Below are 27281 nucleotides of genomic sequence, written 5' to 3' on the forward strand. Positions count from 1 at the left end.
CGTGGCGCCATCATGACACATGTGAGTACTGTCCCAAATAAAGGAATATTAGAAATGACCGTTAAAATGATTGCAGAATCTAATTTGAGTCTGTTAGTCTGTGTTCATATTCAATTCGTATTGATTTCAAGTGCTACAAAAGTTAGACCAGCAGCAAACGAAATTGGAATCTTACTAAAAGAACGGTTACATCTAGACGTATAAGATGTTTATGACATGCAATTCAACAAGGCTTGTAACTCAGTGTATATTATGTTTAGACATGAACGAAATGCAATTGCATTCGCTTCGGTTAACAACTAGGTGTACAGTGTTGTATATGATAACCTGAAATAGGAAAATCCTTTCGTACGTGGTAGGTGCAATAGAAGTGCTTGTACATGACCTTCTCCGGCAGGTCAGTGAACATTACATTCGATAAAATATTTCGTGGTACGGAATAAAGGAAAGTGTGACGGAGTTTTCCTGTATATCTGTTATCTGTGATATAAGTAAGAAATATAGCTCACAAAAAACAAAAAATCTATTCCGCCAAAGTTCGAATAGTGCAAAAGTTGTACAAGTGGGTTAAAATTAATTTCATTTTTCTTAGAATTCCAACCATATTCAATATAATTTTTCTGGCCACTAAGAAGTACACTGAGACCTATAAAATTAGTTTATTATTAGTTTCGTTAGCATTGTATGTCTTCGATTTTTTAATCTCAAAGCAAATGTGTGCGAAATATAATCTGAAACAATTACAAAGAAGTAATTCATTAAGACCAAGTATTGTAACGGGATGATGCTTTCTTGGAAATGCTGCTTTTTGCAACTAGTAACTTTTTTTTCTTTTTCGCGGAAAGTCTATTTCGGGTATTTTAGCAAAGTTTTGTTTGCCGCTGTCAATCGAGAATTTTTTCTAGCTTCTATGTAATGACATGATTTTGCTAAATAAGTTATAATTTACTCATAATGAAAGTGTTACAATTACCTTAGCAATGGCAGACCTGAGGCTTTGCGCTGGCCACATCAATGACGCCAACCTAATCCAGCAGTAAAGAGATGGCGCAACTATGAATCCTCCGTATATGAAGAATCTAAAGCATTTATTCCAGTCATAGTTTCCTATAATAGAGTTAGAATGAAACGTACACACTTAGTAAATTTCGCAGAATTCAGTAATTTTTATCGAATTTTCAACAGCTGGACGTTCGATAATTGAATTGATTGCTGATCATTCGGTAATTGCTGAATTGTGAAGCAACCACCGTAAACTTTAAACCAAATGGATTTAACGAATGGTTCGGTAATTTTTTAGTGTTTATTTTCTTTTGCTTAAAATTATATATATATATATATATATATATATATATATATATATATATATATATATATATATATATATATATATATATATATATATATATATATATATATATATATATATATATATATATATATAAACAAATATGAAAGACCCAAAGAGACCCCCAATGTCAGAGCCATAACTGGATGTCGCGAATACGAAAATAACTGACATGTTCCCTAACACTTCCGAATATCAATTAGTTGATCAATTGTATGAAATTGTATGTAGAATTTGAAACGATGCACCTGAACTAAAGTACAGATTAGTTACATTTAACATTCTGAAACACAAATATTATGAAATACCCAGTATAGTTCTTTATAATAAAATAATGGTGTCTCTGAAAAGAGCCTTTTATAAAAGCGTTCGTGATGGAGAGTGATGAGTTGAATTCAAATTCGGATGAATGCCGCTGACTTCCGTCATCTAATTCCAGGTTGTTTTTTTTATCAATGCAAATGACTGGCAACTGTGACGTAATCGCTCTTGTCGGAAGCGAAACTAGCTTTGCAAACGACACAAAATACATCTGCTCGCAGTGGCGATAGAATCCAAACTGATCCAATTTTTGTGAGGGGCTTTCTTTTTACGTGATTTCGTTTGTAGCTTTTTCACTAATGGGCGGTTTTAACGGCTATAAAAATAGCCGCATACAGAGTTTTAATGTCGATTGATTCATTTTGGATTTGCATAATTTATTGAAAGAAAATATCAATATGCTGTAGGGATTCGTTTCTAGCATTCAGGAGGGTCAAATTGCGTAATTCTCTACGACATTAAACTCTGGAACATTTTTCGCAAAAACAAAGAAGGCTCCACTTAATCTCGATTACTGTGAATTTCACACAGTGAAAAGTGCACAAATCTAACCAAACTGTTCTAAATTTTCACTAAACTGAGGATATTTACCTTCGATTTGCGAACAACAAATCCTAATAGTTCTTATGAAAACTTTTGAGCCATTAGAACGGCTGATTTTGTGTAATGCTCTCCACCGTTGTTTTTTTTATCAATGCAAATGACTGGCAACTGTGACGTAATCGCTCTTGTCGGAAGCGAAACTAGCTTTGCAAACGACACAAAATACATCTGCTCGCAGTGGCGATAGAATCCAAACTGATCCAATTTTTGTTAGGAGCTTTCTTTTTACGTGATTTCGTTTGTAGCTGTTTCACTAATGGGCGGTCCTAACGGCTATAAAAATAGCCGCATAAAGAATTTTAATGTCGATTATTTCATTTCGGATTTGCATAATTTATTGAAAGAAACTATCAATATGCTGTAGGGATTCGTTTCTAGCATTCAGACGGACCAAATTGAGGAATTCACTACGATATTCATCACTTTTCGGAACACTTTTCTCGAACGATTTGTTGTACAGCAGCAGATATTTTGTTCTCTTCCTCAGAATGCGTTCTGATTGGTTAGTGTTGACATGGGTCAAATGAGACAGGTTTTTCAATAGTGTACTATTAAAATACTTCAATGCTTTTGCTATACAGGTTTAAGTTAAAAAATTTCGATTCTATTGGTAGTGCAATTATATAAATTATATAATTTTATGTTGATTCGTTAGATACAACAAGAGATATTCACGATCAAAAACTTATCACTCTCTCAGAGGGTAAATTTTAAAAAGGCACCCCATAGTAAAGTAAGTCGTATTCACGACAAAATTATATTCATCCCTCAAAATATCCATATTTCAATCTCATTTACCTCGTATCAAGATTCTTTTTCATTTTTGTATGTACTTGCAGGATTGGCGAATATCAAATAGAGTCGAACAAAAAAAAACGGAAGATAGATACATTTCTATTTAATTCAATGATAACATAATCAACAGGGGACCTTAGACGAGGATCAGTAGTGTATTTGAATATGTAATGAGTAGCAACAATTAAAAAATCACCATCCCAAAATGTAATGTAATGGCTAATTACAATGACATTACTCGATTGTAAGGACTCTCGATGATTAACTAAATCAATCAATCAATTAAGCTAAGAAATATCAATGATACGATTTGGATTCATTTCAATTGCTATCAGCATAACTACCTATGAACAAGCACACTTCGGTCTTCCTTTCGCTCTTGCTCTCTCAATTCACTCTCTTTCTGTGTGGGCTGTCGGCATAGTGCGAAAAACTCGGTGAGGAATATCGGTGGCAAGCAAATGGATTTTATCCCAGGTCCGGGATTCCAATACATGCACACGCCGGCAGCTCAGTCATCGCCGATGAGGAAAAAAAAACGTCCCGGATAGTCCCGGACGTCCCGGTATAGTGCGAGCAGGCTATAAGCAAGACACGTCCGGCGAGAGCAACCAGTCTTCTGCCGGTTCGATACGATAATCCTAAACGCAGAAAATCATGGGAAAGCCCGGGCATTCTACTTCGTCGAAGGCAAAACCGAATATTCACGGCGCTAAGGTGTTGATTTGTATTTTGGGGGGATCAGCTCGTGATTTACTACGAGCTCTTAAAACCGGATGAAACCATCACAGGAGATCGCTACCGAACGCAACTGATGCGCCTTAGTCGCGCGCTAAAAGAAAAGCGGCCACAATATCAAGAGCGACATGACAAAGTCATCCTTCAACACGACAATGCTCGGCCTCACGTTGCAAAAGTGGTCAAAAAGTACCTGTAAACGCTGAAATGGGAAGTCTTGCCCCACGCGCCGTATTCCCCAGATGTCGCCCCTTCTGATTTCCATCTATTCCGTTCGATGGCACACGGCCTGGTAGATCGACATTTTCAATCCTTCGAAGAGTTGGAAAAATGGATTGCTTCATGGATAGCGTCAAAAGAGGACTCCTTTTTACGAGCCGGGATCCGAAAATTCCCGGAAAGATGGGAGAAAGTTGTCGCTAGCGACGGACAATACTTTGAATAATACATCTGTAAGCACTTTTTCGCAATGAAGCTTTTAACTTTGTTGAAAAACTGCGGAAGCAAAGTTGTACACCTGGTATGACAACCGTGACTTGCGATTGATAGACCACTGATTGACGGACTACTATCCGTGCACTTTCCGAAAACTGACTGACTTGTCTACGTTGTGAGTGCCATTGAAAATGAAGTCTCACTGAAATATGATCATATTTCAACTCAAGTGTTATTACCAAATGGCATTATAGAGACGAATTTTGATGAAATTAAGTCAATCATTAGGAAACTTAAAAACATGATGGCTCCTGGTAATGATATAATTTTTAATATTCTTATTAAAAATCTTCCCGATGTGCCTTGAGACTCTTGGTTAAAATTTTCAACAAGTGTTTGTCTTCCCAAAAAGATGGAAAAACGCTAAAGTGATTCCTATCCTCAAACCTGATAAAAATCCAGCAGAAGCATCAATTTATCGACCAATTAGCTTACTTTCTTCTATCAGTAAACTTTTTGAAAAATATATCTTGTTGAGAATGATGTCTCATATAAATGAGAATTCATTTTTTTACCAGAGCAGTTTGGATTTCGTCATGAACATTCAACTACTCATCAACTTGTAAGAGTAACGAACATGATAAAAGCAAATAAATCTTCTGGGTTATCCACTGGAGTTAGAAAAAGCATTCGGCAGTGTTTGGCACAAAGGTTCAATAGCAAAAATGTCTGATTTCCAGTTTCCTATTTATTTGATCAAAATGTTTCAAAATTATTTAACTGATCGTACTCTTCAGGTTGGCTATCAGAATTGTAAATCTGAATTGCTACCCGTACGAGCCGGTGTTCCGCAGGGTTCGAGTGTAGCTCCAATCTTGTATATAATCATCCCGATTCTTCAATCCGACGGATTTATGATACGAACGAATCTACACTTTCGTTCGAGTTCGAATTTTGCATTCTTTATTCCGTTCGACTTGTATGATTCGATCGACTCTCGTTCAGGAACACTTGAAATTTCGAACACTAACCATCAAAGCTGTCAACACTACTCACACGTTCTATATTATTTATATTATTAATTTCTTAATCAACTAAACCGTCACACTTGTATAAACAAATTAGAACGATTCTAAACCGAACAGAAGTAATACGTACGCAAGTCGCTTGAGTAATGTTCGAAATGTGCACAATTCGAACGAATGATATTCGAGTTCATACCCAACTCGATCGGAATGCAGAATGGAAATTGCACATTCGATCGGAATATTTCGAATCGATCGACGTACAGAATAGGGGTGAATATTTTCACGTCTGATCTTCCAAATCTACCCGTTGGTTGTCAGTAATCGCTATTCTGTGACGACACAAGTCTGTTAGCCACAGGTAGAAATCTAAGAGTGATCTGCAGTCGCCTACAAAGAAGTTTAAATATTTTCAGTGATAATCTGTCAAAATGGAAAATTAAACCAAATGCAGCAAAAACGCAATTAATTATCTTTCCTCATAAGCCAAGAGCTTATTTTCTTAAATCAAGCAATAATCACATTCTCAAATTGAATGACTTGGAATTGACATGGTCTGATCAAGCGAAATACTTAGGTTTGACGTATGACAAAAAAACTCACTTTCAAGGATCACATTGAAGGAATCCAGGCAAAGTGTAATGAATATATTAAATGTTTATATCCTCTTATAAACAGAAATTCTAAGCTCTGTCCAAAAAACAAATTGTTAATTTATAAACAAATTTTCAGACCAGCCATGCTTTATGCAGTACCAATTTGGTCAAGTTGTTGTTCCACCAGGAAGAAAACGCTTCAAAGAAAACAAAATACACATAATTTAATTTAAAACAAAAGTTGCTACATATGAAAAATAGTTGGATATAATATTCTTATCGATTTATGATGAATTTTTTCCCGCTGATTTAGATTTCACGTACATTTTTAATAAAGATTATATGTTTCTATATGACTTCCATGAATTGTACGATGCATCCGATTCATATGACAAATCTAACGAATATAAATTGTTTTATTATTTCAAAGTATAGTTTGGCGGATTTTTGCACTGATTTCCGAAGTTACGTGTTTTTACGTGGATTTCCGAGTTTTTTTTGCGCGTTTTTTTGTGCTGTTCGTATCCCCCACGTAAAAAAGACTTTAGTGGTTTGATATTCTAGTACGTGAAGGGTGTTTTTTAAGTGTCACTTCCAGGGCCGGTCGCCATCGAGAGAAGAAAACGCGCCCAGGGGGATTTCAATACGGGCCCCTTCGTTTAGTGAGTAAAAAAACGACTTTATCTTCGGGGATTGAACGAGCAAAAAATAGGTCCCAAGCGATGATATGATTATGAGCAATAAGAAATATTTTTTAATCTTCGAATTTTCGGCTTTCTGAACATGATTGGTTCTTATCAATTATATTTGAGCGAATTGCTTCAGTTGTATTCATGCTATCTATGAAAATAAAATAATGCTGTAGATTTTTTGTGTAAAAAACTGTGATGGATATTGTATTGCATGTAGTTTTCATTGAATAATAATCTCTAATAAATTACGAATATGTATCAATATTAGAAACAACATTCAAATAATTCTGTTATTTTTCCAGAAGAAAAAAATGGAGCAAATGGAAGACAATCAATCAGTGACAAAAAACAATGAAGCTGAAAAGGGTAATCTCGATGTCGGTAATATTCAAAATAAAGATAAAGTTGATGATGAGGTAGTTGAGCAAAGTGTTTCCATTGAAGTAACTCAGCTGGCGACCTCAGAGTTCGAAGCACTATATGACGATGTATACGAGGTGGAGTTACCATCGACGCTTTGGGGTATTCACAGAGACCTTGAAAAGACATTCATAACTTTCACGGAGTTCAACAAAGATTCAATGAACATCAGGAAATATCTATATATTGATCAGCAACTACAGTATCGTATGGTCGTCGGGCAGCGAATAATGAAAAAAGGCACTCTTGAAAATGTTTCTACGGAGGCTTTATCAGAATTGCTCTCTACCTTAGATAAAATAAGAGTTCAAAAAGTTATTATAAAAGGAAGTTCTTCTGTGTTCAAAGAATCATGATTTTTTTTATTAATTAGTGTAAGCAAAATCGCGGTACAGAAATAAAAACTTTTATCATTGGTAAATGGATTCCTTGTTCTGTAGTTTCTCCAATTCCAATTGCTTCATGTATGCCAGAAAAATAGTCCAAAGCAAACTGCACATACTAACAAAAGGCACGCGATTCTTTTCTGGGACAACCGAAAAGTTAAATGTCTGTAGAAGAGGCCAGATGCAAAGAGCGACCTGAAACAATAGTTTGCGTAATAGTATTCGAAAATTCGAGTATATAATTTGTTTTTCTTACCTTGTATGTTGGGGGCACTTTAGTTTTTACTTCCAGAAAAGACTCTTCAATCGTTTTAGACTCCATTAAACTCATGCCAAAATAAAAACATGTCATGGCTAGTGGTGTGTAGCTGACTTGTTCGGTGAGCGCCTGCAAGGAATTAAAATTACAAATGTTTAGTATTCCTACTATCATATTCTACAGGAAATTAGAGGTTAGTATTGTTACACCTTATTCCACAGCAAGCGACGTCTACCAAAAACATTTGCCACAAAAAGAAAAACCAAACCCAAAAGAAGTTCCAAGCTTTTTTTAGTTAACGAAAGAGAAATCTGACTATGGAAACGGTTAATTTTTCCTGTGTCTCATTACAATTTTTTAATTACTTACTGCCCTTATATTATGCCCTATGGATTTTCGTCTTTTTAAATTAGTATGACGACTAAAATTCATCCTTACTTTATTTTATAAAATGGCTATAATAGTTTGTTTAGGAAAGTGTACAAAAAATTTCAGTTGATTTTGGGTAGATCTCTGCGAATGTATGCCATCTTAGTTTCGAATATTTCGCGTATTCGAGATTCGTTCGTACGAACGAAACATCCCATTTTTGTTTACACATCCTCAAACGAAATGTAGTGGTTTGGATACGTCAGTTCAATGTTGCATGCTTGCATTGAAAACGGTTCAATCGATTTTTAACATTTTTCCTTTCTAATGTGAAAGTAATTTGCAATCAAATGATACATTTAGTAAAAGACTTTCTGTGAAGCCTTCGAATATTTGCATGATTTCGAAATTTTTTTCGGAGAGTGTTTCAGAACATGTTGATTAATTTCAATACGATTGGAAATGTTTATTAAATGATTTGAAAACTTTTTGGTTTCAAAGACGTTTATTGGAAATTATTTAATTTATAATTGACTTAAATGTTTAAAGAGGAGAATAAGTATATGATAATTTCTTGAGTTTCATAAGGTATCCGAATAATAATAGAATATGATAGTTTCAGAAGGTATTCGAACCACTAAAGCACCTCCTTGTTTAACATGCTTTTAAGTGCATGAGTTTAACAATGTAATAAATATGTAGACTATCGAAAATATTACACAAATAATTGCAATTATCACCTACTTAGGAAGCGATTATATTTTGTTGGTCGTGAAGCGTTTGTTGAACGGCATGCTGCTCGAAATAATCGTTCAGTTTGCAGGGACGGTTTGTTGTTGTTTTTACTTCTACAGAAAAAGTGAGGATATTGCGTGTTATCTTGATATAGAAAGAAAATTTGTTGTTATTCTACATGAAGTAGAAGTACTATACCGGTATGTTACATACATGTTACAGTAGTGTTTATTAAAAAAAAGTGGATAAAAACTTCCAAAATTCTCCAGTAAAACTAGTCCAATGGGGCTCCAACTCCTCATATTAAAAATGGCTCCACAATGGACCTCTGTTTCAGTAGTATGATACGTCCAAAAGTAACTCAAAAGCGGCCCTTACACGATGATTAGAAGTTCCAGTGTTGGTGATTGCCGAAAATTTGACAGAAGCTGCTATATTGCTATCTATATAGTATACAACATTTTCAATCCGGTAGAAGATGCTACAAGAACTCGAGTCTCTCAATGCATGAACCACGAGAGATTTTTTCTACATTCCTTCGCTCCACTTCTTACTCTGAGTATTTCACGGCTCTTAAAAAAAATACAGTCTGATAATGATCGTTGCTGTGTGGAATTTCCCAAGAGAGAATCGCAAGTTGACAATTATCGTAGGAAATGGAATCGATGATTCAACTTGATGATTCTCATACTAGGCTGCAATATTTCAAAACCCTTGTGTGGAGTATTCACAGAAATTTTCATAGACACAACTTATACAAAGATTATATGCACATAGTTAGAATAAGCGGCAATAGTAAAATGATTTTATCGCAATTATCAACTGCCTGTATAAATTCGGATCGCGAAACGAGAATAAGCGACCGTTTGTTGCATCAGAGAAGATCCCCACAGCAGCGTGCTAACCTTTGATTCTCAGAAATGTCATCGAGAGAAATTCGCTCTCGCACTGGTGTCGATTCTATGTTAAATGAGCCATGCCGGGTTTTTGTTGTTGCGATGATTTCCAACTCTCTTTAGCGGACCTTACACTATCATTAAAAGTGTCATTACTAAAAAATAATGTCATTTTTATGAACGTGTAATGGTGCAGTAATGACGAGATTTCTATCAAATTTAAAATACATCATTACTTAGACATCATTAAAAATGACAATAATAATGCTCGTGTAAGGGCCGCTTTTGATGGCACTGATTCAATCATTGAAAAGTTGCCAGTGAACGTTCTTTGATACGATAAAAACCATCCTTGATTAGAAAAGTCATTACTAAAATGTAATGTCATTTTAATGAACGTGTAAGGGCAGTAATGATGGATTCTACATACAAGTTTTGAATGTCATTTCTTTAGTAATCAATTAAAATGACATTAATAATTCTCATGAAAGGGCCGCTAAAGTTTAAGTTTTGCTATGAACGAGCATTAAGGTAAAATTCAGTGCCAAAATAAGGCACGCAAAATTCCAAACACATGAATTGAACGAATCATCGCACAAAGAGTATCGTGCAAAACCGACACATAGAAATAAGGAATATTTTTAGTGATTGAGTGCTGTGGGCTTACGGCACATTTTGTTCGCTAGTAAAGCAGCCCTTTTCTGTGGATAGTTATAAACCATGAGTATTTTTAATTGACTAATATGAGGGAGACATGTTTGAGCATGCTGTTTAACACGGTCAATTTTGTCGTTCAATTCATTACCAAAATGGTCCTATAGCAAAATTGTTTATTTTTTTTTGATTTCAATGCTGAATGTGATACTTGTTGTTGTCGACTAATACATCTAAGTAATTCCTTGAAGACTTTTTAGAACTCAGATACTTGGAAGTTCCCATAAAAAATACGAGTTCTAGAAATTTGGGTACTCAAAACAATACATTACAACTTTATCAGTTGACAAATCCGATCAGCTCTTATGAATCTCATAAAATGCTTCTTTTTTAAATATTATGTTATTATGAATTTCTAGTTTCCAAATTCAGATGTTTCAGATTAGTTTCTTACAACGCTTAATTGAGCTCAAAAATTTGCAAAAAAGGAGAAAATCTTTAGGCGAGCGCTTTTGTTGTGTTGTCAGGAGTAATTCACGCAGTACCGGAAGTCTGCATTTTATACATTTACACTCCAACTGTTAAAAGCGGAACTTCGGAAAAAGTGGATTATATCAGTGCGTCTCATAGCGTAAATAGTAATGGTTTTTCCATTTTCAATTCCAGTATATATTTTAGTGTTTTGGTGATGAATAATTTGAATTAAAGAAAAGAATTCCTGAGATTTTCTCTCGAATAATTTTTAACACTTCAACCAACAAGGTTAAGCGGGGAGTAGGGGATAATTTGAATCAAAAACCATTTGATTATTTTGATTTCATCACCGTGGCATATTTAAGCTAAAATCGCCTTCTTACGTTAAAATTTCCGCCAATTTTGAGGTGAAAAACAACTGTAATATGATAAAGGCAAAATTTCAACGACGTAGAGGGGAGGCATTTTATACCAAAAAAGTATGTTCCAGTTTGGAAAAGAATCGGTTAAGTAGTTTTGCTGGATCGTGTTCATGAACTTCGAAAAATTGGTTTTCAGAAAAATGAACCAAAAAATATTTTTGGTAACTTACACTGAATCATCGATTCAATGTCCATTACTTGGATTAGACTTGCTATTAATGTATTCGCATGCAAGTTTTTGATCTAATAAATCAATATTCAAAAATATTTTCATGTTGAGTCTTTTGATTTTCTCACAACAGTGACCACGCTCTTATGTAACAGACTATAATAATAAATATATTTTTCAATTATTGTACACGACAGTTTGTACATGTACTTAAAACGATAATGCAATGAAAAGTGTATTATTTCTATCATTTTTAATTTACAAAAAGACGAGAAAAATTTTGAAAAATAAATATTCTCGATTCGTGGAATAAAGTCCTACAGAAAATCTTCGATTCTTTCCATTTTCAGCAAAATCTGTGGCGTATGAGAATCGATAAAAATTGCATTTTTTTAAAACCGTGACAAAAAAATTTGTTGCAGCGTTTCAATAGAAAGCGCTCGTTTGCGCTCGCGCTCATATAATAATTTAAATTGTTTTTCACGGAAAACGTTCAGAGTCTATATTTATTTTAATCGGTGTAATTTTATATCGCTGACAACAAATAAGTCGACGGATCGAAATCCACATTGATATTTTTTTTGTAACAATCTCTAATTTCGAAAGAATTTTTTTGCGACTCTAATATGTCAGGGGTGTAAGCTTGAAATTTTCATTTCAAAAGGATTTCCTCGATGGTGCAACATTGTTTCACGTGTTATTCGTTCCAGGAGACAAGCGTAAAATTTTTCCTTGGATGAAACCCAAATCACCTCGACGTGACGTGCTTATTCAGAAATAGTTTTTCAGGTAATTTTGTCGAAAAAAATATTTTTTGGTAGGGTGGATCTATTATTTTTCATTTTATCTGAATTTTGACTAAGAAATTTAAAAAAATCAGATGTTGGGAAGGTTTACAATCTTTTAAATATGTATGTCTTGGCTTTTAAGCATATATTTTCATGCTTCCAATTTTGGTACCACTCAGGGTTTTTTAGTAAAAAATAAATATTTTGGAATTGTTAAAGTGCTTCGGTTTCATTTTTTTAATGTGGAAGACCACAATATTCCATTTTTGCCTTTCTCATATAGGAAGGTTATGCAATCACTGGGAAAACCGACTTTTGAACCGAGGCCCGGAGGGCCGTGTGTCATATACCATTTGACTCAGTTCGTCGAGTACGCAAAATGTCTGTGTGTATGTGCGTATGTGTATATGTAACGTTTTTTGGCACTAAAGTTTCTCGGAGATGGCTGAACCGATTTTTACAAATGAAAGGTCTTATCGTCACAGACTAACAGACATGACAGTATGAGTAAATTCTAATAAAAAATATTTTTCGTGATGCACTAGTTCCACCTATATTGTACTGCGCGAACTATTTACTATCTGTACACCCCTTGTGTTATGTAAAAGTTTTTTTACTAGTTGGTTTCCCCTCGTTTGTCAACACCGATCAGCTGCTTGCAGGGATGCCTGATTTCATCAAAATATTTGAAAATGAATCGTCACAATGTTTTATTGGATTACGTTGATAATATATTTAACTTTTTCTTGATGTTGGAGGGTAACCATTTATTCGACTCAAATTTGTTCATCTAGACTATTTTTTATTGTGTTGGTAGTTTTCACCCGAAATTAAGTGGCGGCAGACCAGAAGCAAGTAAATATTGTAACAAAACGGGTTCGATTTTTTATTGAGTTGGAGGATGAGAAGTAGGCGCAATTATGTATATAGTTTAGACAATATCAAAGATAAACTCAAGATAGAGTAGTCTGCGATTTCTTAGGTATCATTTGAATAGGACCCCTCGATGAGCTCGGTTCACTGTCAATTTGAGTATTTTGAAGCAAAACAACAAGTGTCTGATCACTAGATGCGTCGTAACTATGACAATGATTGTTTATGTTTGGAAAAATATCAAGTTACAGTATGAACGATATTGAGAAATTTCGCTTTATATCAGTGATTCTTAGAATAAGAAAGTGAAAACTACTTAGAACCATTGTCTAGAATTTATTTAGTTTGTTATAGCCTCATCCCATGAAGCATCAGTTGTGGCAAGAAATCATTATATGCTGAATGTAAACATATGTGTGCTTCCTTTCTAACTTGTATTGTTTCCATGGCATTTTGTCGGAACTAGTCGACGCTTGTTAACGGAGGGTCAATAAAATTACATTATTACTGAGCCAACTGGTTCACGATTACTGACCCAACATTTTTCAATGAAACGTATGGAACATTGTAATCTTCAGTTTATCTTTGGCAATATGTATTAAATCTGTATCCTGCATGAAATTCGCATGGACGTATACAAATCAATACATTACAGGTAATCCTGCATAAATGGCAACTCTGTTGGTAAATGAAAAAAATAAACATAGTCTAGATGACAGCAAGGATGTTTTTGATAGGGTAACGTGGCGCCATCATGACACATATGAGTACTGTCCCAAATAATGGAATATTCGAAATGACCGTTAAAATGATTGAAGAATCAAATTTGAGTGTCCTGTCTGTTAGTCTGTGTTATCGTCCCATACAAAATTCCTGAATATTATTTCGATCCGACTTCCAGTTCCGGAATTATGGGGTAAAATGTGCAAAAATATGAAAATATGCGTTCTAACTTTTCTCATAGATGGCGCAACCGATTTTCACACTTAGGTTCAAATGAAAGGTCCTGTGGTCCCATACGTAATTCCTGAATTTCATCCGAATCTGAATTCCGGATCCGGAAATATAGGGTAAAGTGTGTTAAAAATTTTATACAATCACTGAAAAGGGCGAAAAATGCGTTTTTATCAGTAGACGGTCAAGCAAACCGATTTCTGTTATTTTTTTTAGAATATAAGAGAATTATTTTGAAGAATACCACAGTATTTTAGATGATAGTATGATTGATATGAGAAAGGCATCATTACACCACTAGGTGGATTATAACAGTTTTTTTTAGATTAGCATCTCTCTTCTCATACAAATAGGCAGCGCAAATGCCAAGCACTAGTTTAGACTAGAGTCACTAGAGTTGAAATTCTCGCAGATTTTTGCAGACTTTTGAAATTCTCGCAGACTTTAGTCTATATTTACAGACTTTTGAAATTTCCGCGACCTTTTTTTTTTGCTCGCCAAGTCAGTTATGCGTGTCATACTTTATAGAGAAATTGCTGCCAGCAAGACATACTTGCTGATTGCAGATTTTTTTTTCAGATTTACAGACCCTGTCTGCAGATATTTGAAATTTTTACCTGGCATCTCTGGCTGGAACCTAGCCAGTAATATATGAACGTCACGAGTATCACACAGATCATCTGTTCATCTGCTACAGATAAAAGCCGGCTACAGCAGTCGAGAGTTGGAGTGGGTGTCAGAAGTTAGAAGCAGGTTGAGCTGCCCAATTTTTCATTGTTGAAAAAAACCCTTCATGAAAATTTCATTTCAGTGTCAAATGTAACTATTGATATTTTGATCATGTTTTATAGAATAGTTAAATAGCATATGATCGTTGCACAGTGGAGTCTCGTACAACGCAGATTCCATTTCGCCGTCATTACTTATTACTGGAAAACTATGGAATTTCAACTGATTTAGCTGTGAACGATTATCTCGGTTCTGTCAATAGTTTCATTACACAATTTTAGGCAAACTTATTGTAGTTTTTCAGACTCGAAATTTAGATCCATCGGGCAGACAATTAGTTAAGAACTCCTCTACCACGAAAAATGCACGAAAGTATACATTTATTCTCAAATTTCAATTTTCTAGTTTATCTTTACCCAACTAGCAATAGACAACTAGTTCTGATACGACTAACTCCAAACTATCAGTTCGTGTTAACACTTCACCCTTTCGACACAGACTAACAGACATGACAGTATAAGTAAATTCTTATAAAAATAATTTTTCGTGATGCACTAGTTCCACCTGTATTGTACTGCGCGAACTATTTACTATCTGTACACCCCTTGTTTTTTTACTAGTTGGTTTCCCCTCGTTCGTCAACACCGATCAGCTGCTTGCAGGGATGTCTGATTTTATCAAAATATTTGAAAATGAATCGTCACAATAAATTATTGGATTACGTTGATAATATATTTAACTTTTTCGCGGAAGGTAACCATTTATTTGACTCAACGTTGTTCATCTAGACTATTTTTTATTGTGTTGGTAGTTTCCACCCAAAATAAGTGGCGGCAGACCAGAAGCAAGTAAATATTGTAACAAAACGGGTTCGATTTTGTCTTGCGTTGGAGGATGAGAAGTAGGCACTATTATGTATATAGTTTTGGCAATATGTATTAAATCTGTATCCTGCATGAAATTCGCATGGACGTATACAAATCAATACATTACAGGTAATTCTGTATGAATGGCAACTCTGTTGATAAATGAAAAAAATAAACACAGTCTAGATGACAGACAGGATGTTTTTGATAGGGTAACGTGGCGCCATCATGACACATGTGAGTACTGTCCCAAATAAAGGAATATTAGAAATGACCGTTAAAATGATTGAAGAATCTAATTTGAGTCTGTTAGTCTGTGTTCATATTCAATTCGTATTGATTTCAAGTGCTACAAAAGTTAGACCAGCAGCAAACGAAATTGGAATCTTACTAAAAGAACGGTTACATCCAGACGTATAAGATGTTTATGACATGTAATTCATCAAGGCTTGTAACTCAGTGTATATTATGTTTAGACATGAACGAAATGCAATTGCATTCGCTTCGGTTAACAACTAGGTGTACAGTGTTGTATATGATAACCTGAAATAAGAAAATCCTTTCGTACGTGGTAGGTGCAATAGAAGTGCTTGTACATGACCTTCTCCGGCAGGTCAGTGAACATTACATTCGATAAAATATTTCGTGGTACGGAACAATTTTTTCCATCGAAAGGAAAGTGTGACGGAGTTTTCCTGTATATCTGTTATCTGTGATATAAGTAAGAAATATAGCTCACAAAAAACAAAAAAATCTATTCCGCCAAAGTTCGAATAGTGCAAAAGTTGTACAAGTGGGTTAAAATTAATTTCATTTTTCTTAGAATTCCAACCATATTCAATATAATTTTTCTGGCCACTAAAAAGTACACTGACCTTTAAAATTAGTTTATTATTAGTTTCGTTAGCATTGTATGTCTTCGATTTTTTAATCTCAAAGCAAATGTGTGCGAAATATAATCTGAAACAATTACAAAGAAGTAATTCATTAAGACCAAGTATTGTAACGGGATGATGCTTTCTTGGAAATGCTGCTTTTTGCAACTAGTAACTTTTTTTTCTTTTTCGCGGAAAGTCTATTTCGGGTATTTTAGCAAAGTTTTGTTTGCCGCTGTCAATCGAGAATTTTTTCTAGCTTCTATGTGATGAAATGATTTTACTAAATAAGTTATAATTTACTCATAATGAAAGTGTTACAGTTACCTTAGCAATGGCAGACCTGAGGCTTTGCGCTGGCCACATCAATGACGCCAACCTAATCCAGCAGTAAAGAGATGGCGCAACTATGAATCCTCCGTATATGAAGAATCTAAAGCATTTATTCCAGTCATAGTTTCCTATAATAGAGTTAGAATGAAACGTACACACTTAGTAAATTTCGCAGAATTCAGTAATTTTTATCGAATTTTCAACAGCTGGACGTTCGATAATTGAATTGATTGCTGATCATTCGGTAATTGCTGAATTGTGAAGCAACCACCGTAAACTTTAAACCAAATGGATTTAACGAATGGTTCGGTAATTTTTTAGTGTTTATTTTCTTTTGCTTAAAATTATATATATATATATATATATATATATATATATATATATATATATATATATATATATATATATATATATATATATATATATATATATATATATATATATATATATATATATATATATATATATATATATATATATATATATATATATATATATATATATATATAAACAAATATGAGAGACCCAAAGAGACCCCCAATGTCAGAGCCATAACTGGATGTCGCGAATACGAAAATAACTGACATGTTCCTTAACACTTCCGAATATCAATTAGTTGATCAATTGTATGAAATTGTATGTAGAATTTGAAACGATGCACCTGAACTAAAGTACCGATTAGTTACATTTAACATTCTGAAACACAAATATTATGAAATACCCAGTATAGTTCTTTATAATAAAATAATGGTGTCTCTGAAAAGAGCCTTTTATAAAAGCGTTCGTGATGGAGAGTGATGAGTTGAATTCAAATTCGGATGAATGCCGCTGACTTCCGTCATCTAATTCCAGGTTGTTTTTTTTATCAATGCAAATGACTGGCAACTGTGACGTAATCGATCTTGTCGGAAGCGAAACTAGCTTTGCAAACGACACAAAATACATCTGCTCGCAGTGGCGATAGAATCCAAACTGATCCAATTTTTGTTAGGAGCTTTCTTTTTACGTGATTTCGTTTGTAGCTTTTTCACTAATGGGCGGTCCTAACGGCTATAAAAATAGCCGCATAAAGAATTTTAATGCCGATTATTTCATTTCGGATTTGCATAATTTATTGAAAGAAACTATCAATATGCTGTAGGGATTCGTTTCTAGCATTCAGACGGACCAAATTGAGGAATTCACTACGATATTCATCACTTTTCGGAACATTTTTCTCGAACGATTTGTTGTACAGCAGCAGATATTTTGTTCTCTTCCTCAGAATGCGTTCTGATTGGTTAGTGTTGACATGGGTCAAATGAGACAGGTTTTTCAATAGTGTACTATTAAAATACTTCAATGCTTTTGCTATACAGGTTTAAGTTAAAAAATTTCGATTCTATTGGTAGTGCAGTTATATAAATTATATAATTTTATGTTGATTCGTTAGATACAACAAGAGATATTCACGATCAAAAACTTATCACTCTCTCAGAGGGTAAATTTTGAAAAGGCACCCCATAGTAAAGTAAGTCGTATTCACGACAAAATTATATTCATCCCTCAAAATATCCATATTTCAATCTCATTTACCTCGTATCAAGATTCTTTTTCATTTTTGTATGTACTTGCAGGATTGGCGAATATCAAATAGAGTCGAACGAAAAAAAAACGGAAGATAGATACATTTCTATTTAATTCAATGATAACATAATCAACAGGGGACCTTAGACGAGGATCAGTAGTGTATTTGAATATGTAATGAGTAGCAACAATTGAAAAATCACCATCCCAAAATGTAATGTAATGGCTAATTACTATGACATTACTCGATTGTAAGGACTCTTGATGATTAACTAAATCAATCAATCAATTAAGCTAAGAAATATCAATGATACGATTTGGATTCATTTCAATTGCCATCAGCATAACTACCTATGAACAAGCACACTTCGGTCTTCCTTTCGCTCTTGCTCTCTCAATTCACTCTCTTTCTGTGTGGGCTGTCGGCATAGTGCGAAAAACTCGGTAAGGAATATCGGTGGCAAGCAAATGGATTTTATCCCAGGTCCGGGATTCCAATACATGCACACGCCGGCAGCTCAGTCATCGCCGATGAGGAAAAAAAACGTCCCGGATAATCCCGGAAGGTCCCGTCCGGGACGTCCCGGTATAGTGCGAACAGGCTATAAGCAAGACACGTCCGGCGAGAGCAACCAGTCTTCTGCCGGTTGCCAGAACTCCTCACAAGCGGGAATATTCTCGTCAGCTTAACATCGTGTTCGGTTTCGCAGCCGGTTGTGTAACGTGTACTCTACGCTGTGGTACGGATTCTGATTTTGTACACTGTTTACAATAACAGTTTCGAGTACACCAGCAAGAAACACAACCGAAGCTGAGTTGTGTTTTGCGCAGTGCTGTATATAGGAGAAAGAGGAGACGAGGGGAGGTGTTAGGACTCACTTGGTAACGAATATCAACATGATCAAAATCAATTACAATTGTTGACGCAAAATTCCCAACACATGAATGAACGACTCATCGAACAAAGCGTATTGTGCAAAACCGACACATAGAAGTACAAAATATTTTCAAAACCGACTCATAGAAATACAATATATTACGTGGCAGTTCCCATAGACAATACGAGTCATGAAAATTTGGCTATTCATAACAACACATAACAACTTGATGAGTTGAAGAATAAGATCAGTTTTTATGAATTTTACAAAATGCTTTTTGCCTTTCTTATATAGGAAGGTTATGCAATAACTTGAAAAATCGACTAGTAAAAATTGACCCGGAAGGCCAAGTGTCACATACCATTCGACTCAGTTCATCGAGCAATGGTTGTGTGTGTATGTGTGTATGTATGTGTCAAAAAATCTCACTAGATTTTCTCGGAGATGGCTAAACCTGGTTTTGGCAAACTTACATTCATATGAAAGGTCTCGTGGTCCCATATAGAATACCTGAATTTCATCTAGATCCCATTTCCGGTTCCGGAGTTATATAAACTACACAAATCGATAGCCATTATCAGTAGGCAGCTAAACAAACCGTTCTTGGCTATCCGGGCTCCTGATTTTCGATTAACGACGGGAGAAAATAGTCATATATAGTCGCACATCTAACGGTATTTAAAACTAGCTAGTAAAAAGCGTGTGCCAAAGAAATTTACGTTATTTTGGTACCGTGCCAAGATCATTGCCAAGGTGCATAGTAGATGAGTTTGGGTGAATTTTTATGATTCCTTCCTAGTTTGATTCGATGGATGATTATGTATACAGTACATTTATTTATCTTTAAAACTGACTGTTCAAAAAGCACCAATACGATAAACTACGCACTCCAATCTGTTCCAGCAATAGTCTGTTGCACCAAGCACCCTGTAGGCCACATTAAACTGTATGTCAACATCCCTCGAGCCACCGGATAACGGTTGAAAAACACTCGCGCGCTTTTTAGCCATATGTTTATCATTATACTCAATTCTCTACAATTGTTACTTCAAGCAATAGTTGAATAGTTACGTAAACAATACACATATGCAATGCTTAATATTTTCAATTTTGTTCGATTTAAGAAGCGCTGAACTACTGCTGTCGTTGAATGTAATACAGAGTCAGTTCACTACTTTTCACTAGTTTGTGAACTGCACATGCGAAGTGAAGCCAATTTCCTTTTCTTTATACCTGTACTTGAGGAAAAAGAGTTGTCTTTGATTCACTACATCGGGTTGAGTAGTCTATCGGGTACTAGATATAAGTCGAGAAGTAAGATAAGTTGCTCATACATTTAAAATGGTAACAAATTGCAATGGTTGGATTAATATATACACCCTGGAAATGACCTGAATGTAGATTCTCGCTTGTTCAATATTCAACACGTTGGTCGGAAATTCCCCACTTTGACAAAGAACACAATACTTTTTTCCAAGCTTCGATTCCTTGAAAAGAAATAAAACTGTTCCAACGGTGTTTCAACATTCTTACATCACTTTAATACCATATTGTAGTGATGACCTCAGCATTCGATGCAAATCTTTTCAGTAAGCTTTTTACAATCTGAAAACAGAAAACAGTTTTCGAGGGCTAAACCTGGTGAATATTGTGTGTGCTGTAGCAACAACAGAACAGAGAAGATGTTTGGATATGATATACTGGTCGTGAGGCGGGCTAGGATTTAGAACATGTTCGATATACGCTAATCAAACTTAGTCGTGTGCTAGAGCCGTGTCTATCACACTGCTTAATGTAACGAAATGGTAACGCATATGCACGGAATGTATAGGGACGCAGGTTCGAGTCCTGTCTCTGGTCGTATCTTGAAGATTATCTTTTCTGTGAATTTCTCGTTCATTTGACTTCTCTAATATATGTTTCCACTTAGTCATTGCAAAAAATTAACCTAGTTATGACGATAATGTCAATAATGTTTGATTTGCTTGAATGTTTGATGTTTGATTTGCTTGAAGCAAAGTCGGATATTGTTTATCGAATCATTTCATTGCTTAAACAGTATTTTTCATAAAAAAACAGTGTTTTTTCAAAACGCGAAGATAATTTTTCTTCATTGTTTAAAATTTTCCTAACCTACACTGAGGTAAAAACATTTTTGACTCATGATTATACCCTGCGGAAAAAGCATATAACATAGAGTTTCGTAAGCTTTGAACGTAGAAACCACGTAAAAGACAGTTCCATTACGTGTTGTAGATTTTCATGAACAGTTATATGCCTTTTTCATTATTTCTCTTGGCATCGCAGTATTTTTTATTGCATATACGTCTTCAATAATTGGCACGATGCGGCTCGACAAAATTCACTGGGTATTTGCGATAAACTCAAACTAGCATTCACCAAACAACCACTGAAAATAGCCACATTAACACTGTTAAAAGTTAGTTCCTAAATAGCAACCGAACCTGCCTAGTGATAATTTCAGTTCATTGATATTTTGCAGCAAACGTCAACTACCAAACTTACACAGCAGTAATATTCTACGAAAAGATAGTTTTGGTGATAAAACTTTTTTTCAGCAATGTTTTGAACGCTTAAAATAGGAAGGAGGGGTATTAGTTAGCATGGGCGCAATATACTACTCTATACATTTAAAACCGATTCTCTAGCTCGGTATTGGATCGGAAACTTGACATTTTACTAATTGTTCAGTAATCCGTATAGTTTGATACGTTGGTAAAGTTTATTTTCTGCCTGAATTTGGCATTTTTTGTATTCCGAATTATTTTTTTTAGCCATTGAATAATAATTATCAAATCACAATAGTTTGAGTCCCAGCCGATATTTTGGCCAAACGTGGTACTATTGAGGGTGAAATTTATGAGAGGCCGATTGCTTTCAACGAATTCTATAGCGCGTCTCGCCAAAGAACACTTGCTAGCTGGCAAGCATGGCAAGAGATGACCTGGGTCGGTGGATACACTGAATTATTCCTAAAATGTCGACAAAGGCATAGTTCAGGGGACTGGATGTGAATGGGGACTTCATTCGTGTGATGTCCAGACTCATGTCCAATCACTACACGCTAGATGCACATCTCCTTCGATTTTGACTTTCCGGACTAATCATTGCACAGTGGTACGGATCCACCATTTAGAGGGGACAAAAACATTTGTGGCTTAGCCTTATACTTTAGAGCTATGATGTCTTCAGAACAAATGATCAGTGAAAGATAAGCCATATTTTGAAGGTATTAGGGTGGTTCTAATTATTAGGGTGATGCAAAAATTATTTTCCGTATGTGTTGAAATAGAGGACTGCATCCTTTGGCAAAATTGTAGGAAAACTTATATCAAGCAACTTTGCCGAAAACACTATTGTAGTATCTCTAACGGTGTTAGTGTTACAGCTATTTTATTAGAGCAACTTAGGGTGTTCCTAAAAAAATAGGATTTTTTTCTCTAGCTTTCTTAATTTTCACTTCTCGATTTTGGTGTCTTTGAATATCTTTTAGAGTTTGTTCAAACCAATTTTTTCATGACTAGCGCATTCAGGTAGCGTTTTCTGAACCGAAGTTATGAGCAAAACTAGTTCAAAAAACAGATCATTTTTAAACTGCTATATCTAACATTGGAGCAAATGAAAAAAAAAATCGGTTTCTTTCATTTGATAGAAAATACTTTCGAGCATGTAAAAAAAAATGGCTGAGGAGATATTTTTTTAAATTTTTTAAATTGTGTTCAAACATTGGGTTTTTTCATTGAAAAATGCTCTTTCATGTAAGACATTTATTAGCTATATATATTAAAATAAGGTACTGCTGTCTTCTAGCGTGTTAAAACTAATTCACCTGCATAATCGGGAAAATGGAGTACACTCACGTTGGTTGTTACTCTATTCGATAATGCTATTACAGGATCAGACGTTAAAAGAAATCGTTTGAATACATCCTCTAGATTCACTAAACGATTGAATTTCTGCGGATGAAACTGCCTATACTTGCGAATTGATTTATTTCTACTCTCTTGCGAATGGTAGAGCTGAGATGAATGGTACCTTTACTGTTAGTCTACATCGTTATTTTTATGCACTCAATTATCTCAGAGATTCTAAGCTGCGGAGTTGATGTTACCGGAGATAGTGGTTTCCAAAACTAAACTCACTTCACGTTTTCATAGATGGTTCATTCGATTTTTCTAAACTTAGATTCAATTGGAAGGTGTTATAGTCACAGACTAACAGACAGGACACTCAAATTTGATTCTTCAATCATTTTAACGGTCATTTCGAATATTCCATTATTTGGGACAGTACTCACATGTAACATCATGTCTGTCATCTAGACTGTCTTTATTTTTTTCATTTACCAACAGAGTTGCCATTCATACAGAATTACCTGTAATGTATTGATTTGTATACGTCCATGCGAATTTCATGCAGGATACAGATTTAATACATATTGCCAAAGATAAACTGAAGATTACAATGTTCCATACGTTTCATTGAAAAATGTTGGGTCAGTAATCGTGAACCAGTTGGTTCAGTAATAATGTAATTTTATTGACCCTCCGTTAACAAGCGTCGACTAGTTCCGACAAAATGCCATGGAAACAATACAAGTTAGAAAGGAAGCACACATATGTTTACATTCAGCATATAATGATTTCTTGCCACAACTGATGCTTCATGGGATGAGGCTATAACAAACTAAATAAATTCTAGACAATGGTTCTAAGTAGTTTTTACTTTCTTATTCTAAGAATCACTGATATAAAGCGAAATTTCTCAATATCGTTCATACTGTAACTTGATATTTTTCCAAACATAAACAATCATTGTCATAGTTACGACGCATCTAGTGATCAGACACTTGTTGTTTTGCTTCAAAATACTCAAATTGACAGTGAACCGAGCTCATCGAGGGGTCCTATTCAAATGATACCTAAGAAATCGCAGACTACTCTATCTTGAGTTTATCTTTGATATTGCCTAAACTATATACATAATTGCGCCTACTTCTCATCCTCCAACTCAATAAAAAATCGAACCCGTTTTGTTACAATATTTACTTGCTTCTGGTCTGCCGCCACTTAATTTCGGGTGAAAACTACCAACACAATAAAAAATAGTCTAGATGAACAAATTTGAGTCGAATAAATGGATAAATGAATGAATCAAGAAAAAGTTAAATATATTATCAACGTAATCCAATAAATCATTGTGACGATTCATTTTCAAATATTTTGATGAAATCAGGCATCCCTGCAAGCAGCTGATCGGTGTTGACAAACGAGGGGAAACCAACTAGTAAAAAAACTTTTACATAACACAAGGGGTGTACAGATAGTAAATAGTTCGCGCAGTACAATATAGGTGGAACTAGTGCATCACGAAAAATAATTTTTATTAGAATTTACTCATACTGTCATGTCTGTTAGTCTGTGTTATAGTTTCATAGGTTGTTGTAGTTTTATCCGGATCTGACTTCCAGTTCCGGAAGGGTGTCAAGTTAAAAAAATCCGTCATCAAAACCATCAACTGTAACGGAGCCTTCCTCCACCCAAGAAACTCATATGTGGTTAAGCCGGACGAATTAAATTTTTATAAGGCTGCAATTAATTCGAGTTTGTAAATGTGCTTAGAGATGACGCGGTAGAGATGATTTGGATAAAAAACCAATTTTAATGGATGTTTTTTCAATTTCTAAAAAGTGTCCGATTTAGCCCCGGTCTCCCCTATATTATGAAAACCGTCTCAAAAATTTTTTCTGGGTACACGCCTGGTATGTATGATAATGCATCAGAAGAAATTGAACTATACCAATAACTTTTAAAATATACTATATATTTTGAATTACTATTTTCATAACAAGGTACATTCAATTTAACTATAGATATCATATAAATATTCATATAACAATTAACATTAGTATTTTAAAATGCTTCGATAGTTTTAATGCATTTGATCAATTGTACTAAATCATATTAACGATTCCTTGTCTTTGGTAACCACTAAAACATATTCTAGTCAAAGTGATGAATTTCTGGTGGATTTAGTGACTCTTTCGTTGTTGTTCGTTGCTTCATGTACGCCAAGAAAGTTGTCCATAATAAACTACATACACTCACGAAGGGAACTCGATTGTGCTCTGGTATAAGTGAAAAGTTTATAGTTTGAATTATCGGCCATACACAAATTCCAACCTTAAAAATATAAAACATGGAAAGACATTCATTAAAGTAAACATATATAGGGTAACAGAAGTACTTTGGCCCACTTTAGGGTTGATTTTATTTTGGCCTACTTTGTGAAAATATCCACCAAATGCTGTAAAATCTTTGAAAAACCCTTCCGCAATAGGTAATTTAATGTGGCTTCAAATTGATACAAAATGGGTTATTTAACATCGATTAAATCCATAAAGTTTGTTAAGTGGGCCAAAATATATGAAGTGGCCAAAATACCTCTGTTACCATAGTACTACCCCATTTAAACAAACCTTGTAAGTCTCGGGAAATTTGGATTTCACTTCCTCAATAGATTCCGTAACTGTTTTCTGCTCAAGTAAACTCATTCCAAAAAAGAAACTTGTTCCAGCAAAAGGACCGTAACTGAACTGCTCCACTATGGCCTAAATGGGTTGAATATGAATATAGTTGAATTTAGTTAAAAATTGAAATTAACTTTGTTCAATAATTTATATCAGAACATTTGGCTATGGTTCATAAACCATTTTCAATCGGCCAGATAATAATTAAGAACGTTGGTTTCGAGCAAGATATTGTTGTGAACATGAGGGATATATCGATATGAGTGAATCTAACAAACAAAAGCAGCAAAACCCTGTCCTTTTATACATTATCCACATTCAGATCTGGTGCTACGATGATGTGACCGAATTATTTGCATTTTTTATTCAAATATAAATGTCAAGATCAAATTTTATTTTCAACGTCAAATCGTTTTTCAATGTGTAGTAGGATCATTCAACTTTTAATAACAATAAGTTCTGATTCAGAGAATAGTTTTGAAGAAATATCGATTTTTTAAAAAAGTGCGACATCTCACCCGGAGATACCTTATATCTAATGACAAGTTATTTGCAGCCAGGTTAGAAAAACCTGGTAATTGAGAATATTCTACTTAAATTAACACTTACTTTGATAACGCCCGTTTTTAGGTTCATCGTTGGCCACATTTGACTTGAAATTTTAACCCATCCATACAAGGTTGGAGCCACGAAAAACGTCCCAAACAATGCAAAATTCAAGCATTGCCTATAGTTGAAAGTGCCTAAGAATCTAATATGTTATCATGAAATTACAATGGACTGCAAACGACTTACGCCAATCTTTTCCTTCAATGGTCTGTTGAATGAGGCTCCCTGAAGGCCATATAACGCTATACGTTATCATACCCTTCACAAGTGGATAGCTTTTGAAAACATTTCGTACAAATATTAAACTCATTTTTGTTCAAGAAGTGCACTAGAACAATGTACATAGTAACTGAAACAGAAAACAATATATTAATTATAACGGATTAAGCATATCTCGCGTGATAATGACGATTAAAGCGTCTGTCGACATCTATCTTGAAAAAAATCTACTTTGTTTTGAATTTAGTATATTATATACGCTAGTGGTATACTGACACGGTTTCTTTAAGTGGGTCATAAGAGAATAAACGAATACCAAACAAATTTTATCAACGCGTGACAAATTATTTACTTTACCATGCACGTGTTCTTTTTGTACGCTTGCAAACACTTTTAAATAGATACATGTAATAGAATTACGTCAAGCAACATTGAACTTTTCTCGAAGAAAAATGATCTGACCTTGCGAGGCAAGGATAGTGAGTCAATATTATGCTTACGTTTCATTTTATAGTAATTTCACCGTAAACTCACCTGCTACGATTAATTATAGGCGAAATAGATTAGGCGATTAGTATTAGAATTAAACTAATTTGTTCATTATATTGTCGAACAGAACACATTACAACACTACTAGAGCTAGAGTTGGCAAATCACTGATACCAAAGAGAACGCTAGTTCTAGGCAGAGATGCCAGATAATTT

The 27281-nt window shown here is 34.7% G+C and overlaps 3 protein-coding genes across 3 annotated transcripts in view; all 3 read right to left on the bottom strand.

Annotated features, from left to right (window-relative positions):
- LOC131426924 (mpv17-like protein) overlaps positions 1-7102 on the bottom strand; it is a 14825-nt gene extending 7723 nt beyond the window's left edge. The window contains exons 1-3 of the mRNA XM_058589708.1: positions 7061-7102; positions 3412-3451; positions 974-1107 (exon numbers count right to left, since the gene is read on the bottom strand). Coding sequence (XP_058445691.1) covers positions 974-1107; positions 3412-3451; positions 7061-7102 — 216 coding nt within the window. The remainder of the gene's footprint in view (positions 1-973; positions 1108-3411; positions 3452-7060) is intronic.
- A 78-nt stretch (positions 7103-7180) lies between these two features.
- Positions 7181-20398, bottom strand: LOC131425100 (mpv17-like protein). The gene is made up of 4 exons (XM_058586694.1): positions 20088-20398; positions 16750-16883; positions 7616-7747; positions 7181-7554 (listed from the first exon to the last, which is right to left on the bottom strand). The coding sequence occupies exons 1-4, from the start codon at positions 20218-20220 to the stop codon at positions 7384-7386; spliced, it is 570 nt and encodes a 189-aa protein (XP_058442677.1). The 5' UTR covers positions 20221-20398; the 3' UTR covers positions 7181-7383.
- Positions 20399-25022: 4624 nt separating this feature from the next.
- LOC131425101 (mpv17-like protein) lies at positions 25023-27281 on the bottom strand. The gene is made up of 5 exons (XM_058586695.1): positions 27112-27281; positions 26545-26707; positions 26359-26492; positions 25699-25830; positions 25023-25402 (listed from the first exon to the last, which is right to left on the bottom strand). The coding sequence occupies exons 2-5, from the start codon at positions 26666-26668 to the stop codon at positions 25223-25225; spliced, it is 570 nt and encodes a 189-aa protein (XP_058442678.1). The 5' UTR covers positions 26669-26707; positions 27112-27281; the 3' UTR covers positions 25023-25222.

This window comes from Malaya genurostris, chromosome 1 (genome assembly GCF_030247185.1).
Source record: "Malaya genurostris strain Urasoe2022 chromosome 1, Malgen_1.1, whole genome shotgun sequence".
In the NCBI taxonomy this organism is placed as follows: domain Eukaryota; kingdom Metazoa; phylum Arthropoda; class Insecta; order Diptera; family Culicidae; genus Malaya; species Malaya genurostris.

Excerpts from the sequence above, each read along its gene's own strand:
- LOC131425100 (XM_058586694.1), bottom strand. The coding sequence starts at position 20,220 with ATGATAAACATATGGCTAAAAAGCGCGCGAGTGTTTTTCAACCGTTAT. Across the intron at positions 7,748-16,749 it reads TCAGGTCTGCCATTGCTAAG|GCGCTCACCGAACAAGTCAG; the intron begins GTAACTGTAACA and ends AATTCCTTGCAG. Across the intron at positions 7,555-7,615 it reads AAGTGCCCCCAACATACAAG|GTCGCTCTTTGCATCTGGCC; the intron begins GTAAGAAAAACA and ends CTATTGTTTCAG.
- LOC131425101 (XM_058586695.1), bottom strand. The coding sequence starts at position 26,668 with ATGAGTTTAATATTTGTACGAAATGTTTTCAAAAGCTATCCACTTGTG. Across the intron at positions 26,493-26,544 it reads CATTGAAGGAAAAGATTGGC|GCACTTTCAACTATAGGCAA; the intron begins GTAAGTCGTTTG and ends TTAGATTCTTAG. Across the intron at positions 25,831-26,358 it reads TAAAAACGGGCGTTATCAAA|GCCATAGTGGAGCAGTTCAG; the intron begins GTAAGTGTTAAT and ends CAACCCATTTAG.